We start from the raw sequence: 13,491 nt of genomic DNA on the forward strand, positions 1-13,491 counted from the left end.
AGGAGAGAAGCAACCTAGAACTAAGGAGAAACTTCCTCACAGTTAGAACAATTAACCAGTGGAACAACCTGCCTCCAGAGGTGGTGAATGCTCCAACACTGGAGGTTTTTAAGAAGAGACTGGACAGCCATTTGCCTGAAATGGTATAAGGTTTCCTGCCTGAGCAGGGGTTGGACTAGATGACCTCCAAGGTCCCTTCCAACTTTATTATTATTATTATTATTATTATTATTATTATTATTATTATTATTAAGATTTCTAATACACATGTATTTGGCAAAAATATATTCTGCTTAGGATTCTTCCTTAGATCAGGGATTTGACCTTAATCCAAAAATAATTCTTTTTCAGTAGTTCTACAATTATTATGTAGATAACTATTAAATGTATTACACATCTTATACTTTTAGTACCATTCCCTCTCTATATAATATAGGTTAACTATTTGAATAGTAGGTATATTTATAATTGTGTATAGCTAGAAACATTTGCTAATATGCCATTAACAATGTTTCTATTCCAGAAAAACAGAAAATGAGCCCCATGCAATTACTTATGCAACCTACCGAGGTTCTGCAAGAATTAAGCAGTTGCTTAAGAAACAAGCAGACTTGGAGCAAGAAAAAGTAACCAGAACCAGCAATTGTCCTGTGGAAAGCAAAAAAGAGGAAATCATAAATGTTTTAAGCTCAGAAACTACAACAGAACCAAAATCCTTACTGCAGAATAGAAAACCTGAAACTAAAGATGACAGACAAAGTGCACAAGAAAATATGCTTTTGTCAAAAATGAATTGGAAGAAGGATGTTCAGGGTGATAGTGAACACAATGAACTAAACAACAAAATTACCTTTTTGACAGAAATTGAAACCATCAAAAACTGCACTGAAGAACTTGAGTGTGTAAAATGTGTATCAGTTTCAGACAAATCAGAAATTAATGGGAAGCTTTTGTTGGAGCTACCAGCATTGATACCAAATCAAGTCAGTTCTAGCTACCAAAATATAGATTCTGCAAAAATCAATTCAGAAAACAGTAGATTAGGTGAAAAGAGAAAATCATTAGAAGAACTACAAATGCAGCTAGAGTCAAACACTGCTTCCATTGTTTGTTGTAAAAAAGAAACACATTTATGTGCTTTTTCTAACACAGAAACAAAAGAGGCAATAAAAAACGAGTTTTCATCTTATCCCAAAATAGTGTCAACTAATAATGGTCAATTGTTAGAAGATAAATATTCTTGGACTGACGATCAGTTCAAATTAGAATCAGTTAATCCATTATTGTACATGAATAGCCATAACTGTAGTGATCAAGTAAATAATGGAACAAACAGCAAGGAAGAATTAAATACAGATATGATGACTGAAAATCATTCTCACTTGCTTCTCCATAAACCAGCAGAGAGTGAAGAATTGCCATTAGTTTTCAAATCAGGAATGTTAGCCCTTTCCACAGAAAATGGATCTGGGCTGCACTTATGCAGCAAGAGTGGCCTAGAGAGTAAAGAAACTATTGAGCCATTATTACTTAGAGATGTACAAAATAATTCCAGGATATCCATAATGTCTAATATTGGGACTAGTGAAGTGATTGAGGAGAATGTTGGAATACCTGTTGTGGAACTTGTCCAAGGTTTGTCTAAGGGTAAAGAGGAAAATGAAGCCAACATTTCTTTGTTAGATACTGAATATACATGTGTTGACTCCTTCAAACCAGATATAGATAATGTCCCTCAAAGTCTCGAAACTGAAAATGATTGTCACTGTCATCCTGCCAAGAAAGATGAGAATAAAACTCTGATCCAGCCATTAACCAACTTAAATATTTCTCCATCTCCTCTTGAGAAACAAAATAAGTTCTTTGAATTGGAATACGTAAGACATGTAAATAACACAGATATGTCATCTCTTAAAACTACAAAAAGTGATGCAATTAAAACTTCAATTATTTCTGAGAAAACAAGCAATTCATTGCTCAGTAGCATAAGAAATCATGTCAAGCATCCTGAAAATAAAGAAGTCTCTTGTCGGTCTCTTATTTCTTCTTCCAAAAATGAGTGCTTGACTCACAATTCTCTACCTGTGAAACCTGAAAAAACTAACTCGCCACCAGATAATGCTTCCTCTCTCTTACCTGCATTGATCAGTAATGCTAACATCTATGAAGATAATATTCATTTGGATACTATGGCTAAATCTTCATCTCATGCAAAAGATCAGAATTTTTTGAAGGGTTCATATTTTTTGCTTGATGAACAGGAAAATATTTTGCAGCCTACAAGAGTCACCACTGGAGCAAATTCTGCAGAAACAGACTTTAGTGAAATATGCTACTCTGATTCTATGTCTGAAAATTCTAAAGCTGACTTAAAGTCACATTTTTTTCTGGAATCTGGAAACAACTTTAAATCCCAGATTATCCCTGATACTATTGACAGAGATAACTCTGGAAAAAAGACTTTGCCACATTCTAATGAAACAAAATATTTGACTAGTTCTTATTCAATGGATTCTGAATCCATTCTCATAAAAGAGACCTTTCCTGATTTTACATCTGACAATGTACATGCACCCAAGTCTGCTATTCCTACAACTTCTTTTAAAGATACTTCAGATCTTTATTCTTCGGCATGTGAAGCAATAGAGACTGTTTTTGACAAAACCAATTCTATTCCTATAAATTCTGAAGAAAATACTGTGGAATTGTCATCTAAAGATAAATTAGGTATATCTTCTGAATCAATATCAGATACTACTTATTCACCTCCATTACTGGCCTCAGTTTCCTATTACATGGATGCTATACGTTCTTCAAAGATAGTGTCAGAAGTGCCTGTTACTACCCAGCAGAGCAAAGAAATTAATACAACTCCCTCAGGGCAGAATTCTAATGGCCTCATGGCTATGCCTTCAGAAATTGCTACTAGAATGAATAAACAAACAATTGCTGCTTTATTTCCTAAATCAAACAACCAGTTTTTTAAGGAACTGTTGAAAAATGTTGAAACAGGAAAGCAATTGCAAATTAAATCTCAAAACTTAACACTCTTGTTTAAAAAGGCAGATGAAATAGTAGATGAAGTTCTTCATTTAGCAATAGAAGAAATTAGATCAAAGCAAACAGCTTGCATCTATCAAAATAATGACACTAAGAATAATGAATTAGGTCCTAGCTTTCAAAAAGATCAGAATAATAGAAAAATGAGGTCAGAATCTAAAGAAATACAGTCAAGGAACCCTTCATTAAAGCCCTTTAATGTGAATTGTATCACAAAGTTCTCTGGAGTTAAGGGGATAGATAAATTTAACAGTGCTACTCAGAATGAAAAGGAACCATTGAATATCACAGGGAAAACTGACTTACACAATTCAGTATTGGTAAAACCAAAGGAAATAACTGACAATATTATTAAAACAGACAAACAAAATCCAACAGTTGTGCCATATGAGGAACATTTAAGTAAGGATTTTTCTAAAAATACAAATAGTATATGTTACACTAAAACATCAGAGGTACCTATAACGGATGCAGAATTACCAGCTAAACTTCCTGAAATAATTGAAATACCCTTAAATTTAAGTCCAGTATCCCCAGTTGAAGAGCAGCACCCTGTTGAGAGTGTAACAAATGTCTCAGTTCCTTTTAACTTCAAAAAAGACAGTAAAGAGGTTTCTGGAGAAATTATGCCAAAGAATGTCTGTTCAGGCCAAACAATTTGTGAAGAATGGTATGATGACATAGCTAAACTAGATTCTAGTCCTGACAAAAATAATTCCAAATACAATAAAGATGATTGTGCAACTAATATGGCAATTGCTGGTGATATCACTAATAGCTGGACATGTGAGAATCAATGTAATTTAGTAAAAAAAGAGGCTGTTACGAACTATGAGCATTTTTCAGTATGCTCAGTTTTAACAAGGAACGTGTTACCCTTTAACTCAAACAATACATATGGTAACTTTTCTGATAAATATAAAGATGAACTTACATCCTTATGTTCACCTGGACATAATATGGAGAATGATTTTCCAAAATATGAGATAAGAAAAAGCAAAGCTATTACTGCTGAAAGAAAGGAAGCACATGAAAAATATTATGAAATACATAGTGAATGGGACAGTAGCAAAATGAGAAATGAAGAAATAGCACAAGATACTAGGTTCAATGCCCTTTTTAGTATATCTGAATCATCTCTGTTGAGCAACTCATCAAACATTGGTTTTGTCCATGGAGAAGACGTAAATGAGGACCCATGTTTAACAGCAGATAATGTACTAATGGATTATTATCTGGATGGTGACAGTGAAAATGGAAAGAAATCCCCAAATTGTTTTGCCTTTCATACACCAGAACACTGGGAACACAATTCTTCCTATAATATTTTGTATGAAGACAGTCTTCAAGATGAAAGCTACTCTCTTTCAGGAGAAGAAATAATGGATACCTTATCCCATTCTGATTTATCCTTGGATAACAGTAATGAGATGCATGAAACATCCAGATTCAAAGATGAGCTCTTTCCTTCTTATGATGAAAGCAAGCAGTTGAATGAGATGCCAGGTGATTTTTGTTCAGAATCTTTCATGACTGTGGAAGCAAAGCGATACAGGATTTACCCCTTTGCTTTGTCTCCTATATATGAAGATGATGGTTCCCAAGAGGACTTGCCTTCCACTGATATCTCACCAGGAAATCACCATAGTGGATCACCAAGAGAAAACCAATCTTTATCTGTCTTATCACTTTTGCAATCAGTGTCTGAAAAGTTAAAGTCTAGTAATCAATATAATGAAGATGAACGAGAAGACAAACTTTATGAAGGAAAAAATCAAGAGGAAGAAAAAGAAACCTCTATTTCTAGTACTTGGCAAGACAATAAAAATACTGAATTCTCAGAAGACTTTTGTAGACAATTTATTTCTAAGGAAGTATTTCATTTGGAAGAGACCTCATCTTTAAATTCAACATTTGCAGTTCATTTTATTCAAAAAGCTGACCCTGGCATAAAGCCTTTTTTAAAGTATACATATTCTGAAAATCTGCCTGGCTTAAGTTATTTAGTTGAAAAAGGAAGTACCCTTGGAAACAGGACATTGCTAGCTGACCCACAATCTAAATCTAAAAAGTTGCTGAAATTGGTAAACTCTCAAAAGGTAATTCTTTTCACTAAATTTATATACAGTAGGAACATAATCTATACATTTTATTTCTTCTATACACACCTCTTTAGGCTAAATATATTATGGTGATAAATTTCCCATATAAACAAAATGTTGAATCTATTGATTCTGCTTAATTTACTGTGATAATTTGGTACACAACTCTTTCAATGTACTTTAGCCAATATACAGTCTGTATATTGTACAGTCTAAAATATACCAGGCAGATGAAATGAAAAAAGCACAATTTTTTAGCAGAATTTGAATTGAAAATTACTTTTCTCCTTTACTATTTTTTTCTCCTGGAATTTTAGGTCGGATGTGAGGAAAAGTTATTTCATAAATGAGTTGTAAGTGGAGAAGAGTGAACATTCTTAGCTGAAACGCTACCATCACTTTTGATATCAGGCAGGATGATATAATAGTTCTGTTTCTTGCAGTGATGTTTGATAAATTAGCACATATGCTCACATTTCCAAATCTGCTTAAAACATAATAGTTGATATCTTCTTCTGATGAATAGTATGAGAAAAGTAGTATTATACACAGCCTTTTATATTTTAATAGAAATTGTAAGAATTGACTCAGAATATACTGCTTATAGTTTTTAATGAAGACACAAAATGTATTCTTCCATGAGTTTGATTTTTGTCTTTAAGATTCTCAGAACTGGCTTGTTAGTATATTTATAGACTTTTATTTTAAAAAGCTATGTTTTGCTTCATAAACATGTTTAAAATATCTTTTCTTGGATTATTGTAATATTAAAATTATTTCTTTTTTTCCGATTATAGTGCCCTGTTGATAGGGTCAGACACAAGTGCAGTCCAAGACCCGGAAAAGTGAGTATGATTTTATGTAAGACAATAAGATTTCAGTATTGTCTGCTTTGTCATAAACATTTCTCAAAAGTGCGGAATATATGAAGACGTCTGTATTTTCCTTAATATAACTAGCATAGTTGTCTGCTACAACAATGGAATGCAGTAAAGAGGTTGATAAGTCTTCTTGTGATGGTTTCATTTTAAGAGCTAGATAAGTTAGCCTGGCCTGACCCATAAAATTTAAATCATCAAACCTAGCTTAATGATTATGTCATGCAAATATGTTATGTTTGTGCCAAAAACAGTATAATTGATATAAAAGGAATAGAAAATGAATGTACCAAATTTGCTTTAAACCATTGCATGTCATTGCAGATGCTTATTTGTGATTTTCATGGGAACACAAATAAACTACCGGTAGAAATTTATCGTGATGTGGTAGATGCTACCGTCTGGGTATTTTCAAAAGAAGCATCAGTCAGAGTTGTTAGAGGATGGTAAGAAAAATATATCTTATAGCAGGAATCACATTTGACTAAAATCATGACAATGTTGATAATAGATATATGTGAAACTACAAAAAAGACAGCACACTATGCAAAGTTTATTCACTATAATTTTGGCCATATAATACTTATCAGTAATAATTTGCATTTTCCTTAGTTTGACTATTTTGTCAGAGCTTTAAGAAGACTGAAACGCAAGATAAGCAAGTAAATGTATACTTTTCAGAAATCTGTATTTGTTGGTAATTAAGAATATATTCTCTAGGGATGCGGTGGCTCAGTGGGTTAGGACGCTGAGCTTGTTGATCAGAAGATCAGCAGTTTGGCGGGTCGAATCCCGAGTGCCGCGTAACAGAGTGAGCGCCTGTTACTCGTCCCAGCTTCTGCCAACCTAGCAGTTCGAAAGCACGTAAAAAATGCAAGTAGAAAAATAGGGACCACTCCGGTGGGAAGGTAACAGCGTTCCGTGCGCCTTTGGCATCTAGTCATGCTGGCCACATGACCACGGAGACGTCCTCGGACAAGCGCTGGCTCTTCGGCTTTGAAACGGAGATGAGCACCGGCCCCTAGAGTCGGAAACGACTAGCATGCATGTGCGGGGGAACCTTTACCTTTACCTTTACCTAAGAATATATTCACTGCAAAAAAACAGAAAACAGAAAATATATTTTATTTTTATTTATTTTTTATTTTAATCCCATTTATATCCCGCCCTTCTCCGAAGACTCAGGGCAGCTTACAATTTAAGCACAAACCAATGTGCTTAGCACATTATTAGGAATAAGACTACAGACATAACATCTCAATTAATAATCATACATAGATGTGGAAACATTATGGTTTAATGTTCAGGAAAAAATGTTTAAAGTAATTTCCAGGCAGTCTATAATAATTGTGATATCAGAAAATAAATAATATTTATTGTTAGTTTTATATAGCACCATTATTTTATACAACTCAAGGCAGCATGCATAATGATCCTGCTTCCAATTTTCCACAACAAATATGTGAGGTGAATTAGGAAGAAAGAATCACTGGTGCAAAGTCAAATGACAAGTAGTATAAATAATCTACAATAATTTACATAATAAGCAATTATGTAAGCTTTCTAAGCAATATTGGAAGTAGTCAAAGTGTAGAAAATGTTTAAGTGACAAGCACTAGATCATTTATTTCTATTGTATTATTTAGAATGAAATTATTTTTTTGTGATCATTGTTGCCAACCTATGTTATTCTAACATTAGAAAAATAATATATATTCCCTTACCAGTTCTGAATGACAAGCTAAAGTATTTAAAAATGGTATGTTGGGGAAATTTAAAATCCATATGAAACTAAAAGAAAAAAGATTGTCTTACAATATTTTTATATTGATTTTTAAAATCTTTAAAAATAGGGCATATATGTTTAACAAATGAAAATAATGTAGCTAAGTGGCAGATATTTCTTGTAGCAGTGTGCAATAGAAATTTCTTGCTGGAAAAGCCATTGCTCATATTATACATCAGTGTGCATTGTGTGCTCATTTTACACATGTGAGAGGCTGCAAATAATTATCACTGTAAACATGGATCCTTATTAGTATTGGTGCTGTGCTTGCAATGTGAGTGGCATATTTATATTGATATATTCATTAATGTAGCTGGATTTTATATGAGAAACCAACATTTGAAGGTCAGAAATATGTTCTAGAAGAAGGAGAAAGGATGCTGACTGACATCTTGAATCTTCACAGAGAGAAAGCTCAAGAAAAATTCACAATTGGTTCCATCAGGCATATAATGAAGGTATAACAATAATAATGAATAGTTTATTGTTGTGAAAATCAGATGCTACTTGTGGTTACCAAATGGGTATCCTTATATATATTTCCCTGTCACTCTACTTTATCTTTCCTCAATGTTTTATTTGTTTCTCTACCTAGAGCAGACATGTCAAACTCGCGACGTCACGTTACATCGTGCAACGTATTGGGATGGTTTTGCCATTGCTGGCAATGGGGTGGGCGCGGCTTCCAGATGACGTGTCCGGCCCACAGGCCAGCAGTTTGACACATTATAGTTGAATTTATCAAAGATTCAGCTATTTTCATTTTGGTTTTTGGTAACTCTTGAAATTACTTCTGTGTCCCAGATTTGTCTTTCCTATATCAAGCTTTAATCATCATATTTTATTTTGCTTATTAACAAACCAAATGTTTACCAATCTTTTAAAAATGTGCATGAGTGACATTATAATGACAATGGCAGAATGAGATCAAAGTGTATAAACACCACTGTATTATCATTTGTTTAATGTTTGATAATTGAAGAATGCTAAACTAGAACATACTACGTACATGAGACTTGGCTACATATTGTGCTGCTTATGTGGTCAAATGGTATCAAATTCAGCAAAATAGAGCCATAAAAATAGCAAAAATATTGTTGAAAAGGGGGAAGTGATTAGCTAATGTTGAAATTCTTCTTTACTCATAGATTTCATGTGAGAACAAATTGCAGGCATTTAACGTCAACTCTCAATTTGCATTTTTGCCTAGCTTTATTAACTCTAAACAATCCAAAAGGTTATTTTTAAAGTTGTGAATTAAAGTATAACCATAAAATGCTACCTTTGCTTTTTTTAAGTGCCAAATTTCTGAAAAAGATAAATTGGCTCTTAAAATATGAGGCAGCCTCTCAAAATTTCTCCTAAAGAGAAACTTCAGATGACTATATCAACTTTAAATAAAATAAATTCACAATAATAACTGAAATGTAGTGCTACAAGCAAGTTAAATTATTTAGCAATTTGGGGTTATCTTAACAGTAAACAGAACTACTGTTTCCTTTCTTATTACTCTTTGAGAGTAAGAAAACAAAACAAGTGATATATTTAATAACAATGATGAAGTGGGTTCCAGTCTAGAAAAGTTATTGTCATAAAAAAGTTCTTAAAATCTGTGAATACAATCCTATTTATGAATGCTTAGATGCATGCTTATGCAAAAGTAAATCCTACTTCTAAGATACCTTTAATTAACCAGATATATATTATATTCTAAATTCTTCAACTATTTTTAAGAAGAAGTATGGAAATATTTCATTTTTGCAAGTTTTTAATGCTAATTTTATCAATATTAATAAAGAGAGAAATGTACTTTCAGACTCGCAAGACTCTGTTAATGTAATCTTACAATAAGTAGGTTTAGCTCAAGTAGGTTTAGCTCATTTAGCCATTCTTCCTGTAAAACTGACAGGGGCAGAGAGGGCTAATGTCCACATGTATATAATATTTCTTATCTGATTTGTTTTATTCTGGTTTAATTTGCTTCATAGGATTGTAGTATTCCTGAAATTGAACTTTGCTCACACAATAGTAGAGGTCATTTTCCAATCTGCATTCAGACTGGCATACCCAATTTAGATGAATTGGAAGTTGAAAATCCTATCATCTCTGTGAAAGCAGGAGTGTGAGTAAATATTTATTTAAACTTATATAAGTAAAGGTTAACAATAGCTATTTGTTCATCATGCAAAAAGTAAGCAAAATAATTGTTATCTTGCAATGCCTTCAAAGTTATCTTTATCAGAAGATTATTATCCACAAGATACAGTTCTATTTATCAAATAATAGCTTTCCTAGACTTTCTGAAGTTATCAAAATACTATAAAATGAAATGGTTTACTAAAATTAAGTTTTAATGTTAGAACTTTTATATCTAGTATATGCCTATGATACTTGTATGTGTAACAAGTAACAGAAAAAGGTGAAATATTTATTTCACTATTTTGAATCTGAAAATTTTCTGCTCTTTTTTGCAATTACCTCAAAAGTTTATGTCATCATTTCTAATTGTAACTCAATTGTACCCATGTTCCAGTACCTTTTAAAATAATAGATATTCTTCTAACACTGAATAGAGGAAATTATGCCACTTGGTGATCCTTCTTTTTAGATTCTTTTAATTAAAAAAACAAAAATCAGAAGCTATCAGGCTATTATTTAAAGAGTGTCCTATTAGGATTCCATGATTGTTCTTTATAAATATGTTCGCTTGGAAAGAAAAAAGCAAAACGTAAAACCAGATGGCAGAAAGCATTTGGGGAGGAAGAGAGCAACTAAGAGCAATATTTTTAGTTTGCTTTTGGTAAATGGATGCTAGCAAAACCTACCATGATTGCCAAATTTTAAAACTTCCATACTTTTTAAATTCCAAATGTACCCATGTATTCAAAAATTATGTCTATTTGTGTGGTGTGCCTATAACCTATGATAGCAAAATAAAATACCATATTTTGAAAGACCATATGCTCCTTGAATAATGAATGCTAATCCAAGATATATGAATAAAGTTGCACATTAATTACCATGTTAATAGGCTAATTCTTCATTTTAATAGATGGCTTGCTTATTCAGATACTGATTATAAAGGAGAAAAAACAGTATTAGAAGAAAATCAAAGCCCATGTAAACTTTCAGCCACTGATGTAAAATCTCTTCGACCATTGAAAATGGTAAGGTGATATTAATGCCCATAATCAATTTAATTTGCTAGAGTCCATTCTGTCTTTTTGTAATTTTGAGTCTAGGTCTGAACATGCCCATTCTTGAAAATTCGTATTTATTTTGTCATATTATTATGAGTTCAGAAATAAGCAATTAACCTTTTGATAAAGGATCTGTGTCTGTTAAAATTAAACTTCCAGTGACTTGACAAAGGGACTTATGTTTGACTTAGAAGATATTACGAAGTCGAAATACTGAAGAAGAAAAAATAAATAACTCTCATTATCAGCTTTAGTTATAGGATGCTGTCTGCTAAATCAGGATTGAAAAAGTCATAGTGGCTTGATACTCTTATTATTATAGATCAATCCATGTCTCTATAAATATTTCCAGGAGGTGCTCAGAAGTGATTTTGCTATAGTAGAAATCTATATCTGCAAAATCAGTTTGGATTGGTATTAATATATTTCTTTGTAACCCGTATAAATATATTTTGCCACTTTCAGTTTCCTCCCTCCCTAAAAACATCAGGAAAAGAGTATTATGTCACTACAAATTTTGCATTCATGGTTCTTAAGAAGTACCAATTCCCTTAGAAAAATTGGTAATAAAATATAGCTCTCACTGGCTCCTAACCAGTTTAGTTCAGTTTATCTTGATTAGACTAGAAAATTTCAGGTACAATTTGACTAAATTGAAATTGTTATTGCAACAAAACTGAAGCCAGACATGGCTGTTGGTTGCCTACTACTAGGGTAAAGATGTAAGGACTACATTCTCAAACGTTTCTCCCATCCATCCAAATTAATGGGTACAGTAATTTGTTGCCTTGAAAACAAGTAGTTGTATGTTTATATAACAGTCATATCTGGAACTGCCTAAACCCCTATAAGTATTTAATATTTAGTATTTAGTAACTCTTTAAGTTGGTGCTATGAATTAGAAACTAAAAGAAAAATAATCCGAGGGATATCTGTCCTCTATTAGAGAACAAATTAATTTAGTCAGCCGTGATGCTGATGAAGCTTTTTTACTCATGAAATCAAACCAGCTTCCTAAAACCAGTAAAAGTAAAGAGAAGAAATGTAAAGAATGACTCATTGATTGATTGATTTATAAAGTATCATAGAATCAATACATCTTAACTCTATACTATGTATTAATATGGAAGTATGTTTTCATATTTCTTATTTTATTTTGTACTTTAGGGTGGCCTAAAGGTGCAGATGCCTATGAATACTATGGTAAGCACAATATCCTTTTAGGGAGAGGAATTTATTTGTGTGAAAGACAACACGTTGGTCTTCTTTACCACTAATTTTTTAAGATTTATTTTAGAAGTATTAATTGTAGTAGATATGTGTTGACTAAACCAATCTTACTATCCCATCCATAATTTCCCTTTAAAACTCTTCAGACATTTAGGAAAATCAAAACTAAAGTTCTCATTGATTTCAGTCATGCTTTCTTAAAATGATATAAATCAGAGTAACTAGTAAAAAAACAGCAGCAGGAATACATTTTCTCCATCTCCTTTTCTTGCTTTTTTTTTAGATTTGAGGGGGCAGCTCTGCAGAGGGAAGTATTCCAACAAAAATGTTCTTGTTTGCCCTTCTTCCAGTGGGAATGTCTCTTAGGAAACTGGTTGAAATCATAAGTATGGAATGCTAGCTGAAGCTGCTGATCAGACAGGCTTTGTAGTTTCTTCAAATTGTATAATTCTTTAGCCTTTTATAATTAAACTTTTTTCAATCTACCAAATAGAGGATAAGAAATGTATTTTAAAAGACCAATTTTCCCATTTTCTGCAGATGATAATATATGAAAGGCCACACTTTGGAGGATGGTGTAAAAAACTTTCTGAAAATACTGATTGCATTCCAATACTTTTTGAACATGCTGATACTTTCCAGGGAATTGGATCAATACGTGTCATTGGTGGAATGTAAGTATAATTTTGTGATTTACAGACTATTAAGAATATTAAAATATGTAAATACCTGTCCACTGGAAACTAAATCGGTAAAAAAGAACAGTATTTCATTAAAACAGATAAAAGCCCACACCAGTCCACTATAAGTATCTTAGCTTGCTAATCAGAAGCTTGTATAAATGGGCTTCCAGTTTGCGCGCATGGCGCTTCTGGACACGCAGGGGACAGTCCGCTTCCTGCCGTCTGTTTCTTTTTTGGAGGACCCTGAAAAGGGTCAAAAATCGCCTTGGAGGGGCAATTACTGCGAGGAGGCCTTCCCTGCAATCGCGGAAGGGCAGCAGCCCTCCGCTTGAATCTGGGACAATCTCCTTTGGCCTGAAGAAGAGGAGACTAGCCATAAAGATGGCCGATCACTAAGCCGCTCCCTGCTGAAAACCAAAAGCACTACCTAGCACTAAGAAGCAATCTGGAGGACCTAGGTGAGTCTTTAACTTTCCTATTCCCTTAACCATCTTCCTGTGGGACTTTTCTGAAAATCCTTCCCCATTTTTTTAAAAAACGGTGAATATCTAC

The 13,491-nt window shown here is 33.0% G+C and overlaps 1 protein-coding gene across 1 annotated transcript in view; it reads left to right on the forward strand.

Annotated features, from left to right (window-relative positions):
• The window catches only part of CRYBG3 (crystallin beta-gamma domain containing 3), a 74,079-nt gene that overhangs the window by 20,960 nt on the left and 39,628 nt on the right, over window positions 1-13,491 (forward strand). Inside the window, exons 4-11 of the mRNA XM_081326349.1 lie at window positions 524-5,159; window positions 5,960-6,007; window positions 6,365-6,486; window positions 8,140-8,284; window positions 9,815-9,948; window positions 10,879-10,993; window positions 12,194-12,229; window positions 12,797-12,930. Coding sequence (XP_081182475.1) covers window positions 524-5,159; window positions 5,960-6,007; window positions 6,365-6,486; window positions 8,140-8,284; window positions 9,815-9,948; window positions 10,879-10,993; window positions 12,194-12,229; window positions 12,797-12,930 — 5,370 coding nt within the window. The remainder of the gene's footprint in view (window positions 1-523; window positions 5,160-5,959; window positions 6,008-6,364; window positions 6,487-8,139; window positions 8,285-9,814; window positions 9,949-10,878; window positions 10,994-12,193; window positions 12,230-12,796; window positions 12,931-13,491) is intronic.

Source organism: Vipera berus, assembly GCF_964194415.1.
Source record: "Vipera berus genome assembly, chromosome: 4".
Classification (NCBI taxonomy): domain Eukaryota; kingdom Metazoa; phylum Chordata; class Lepidosauria; order Squamata; family Viperidae; genus Vipera; species Vipera berus.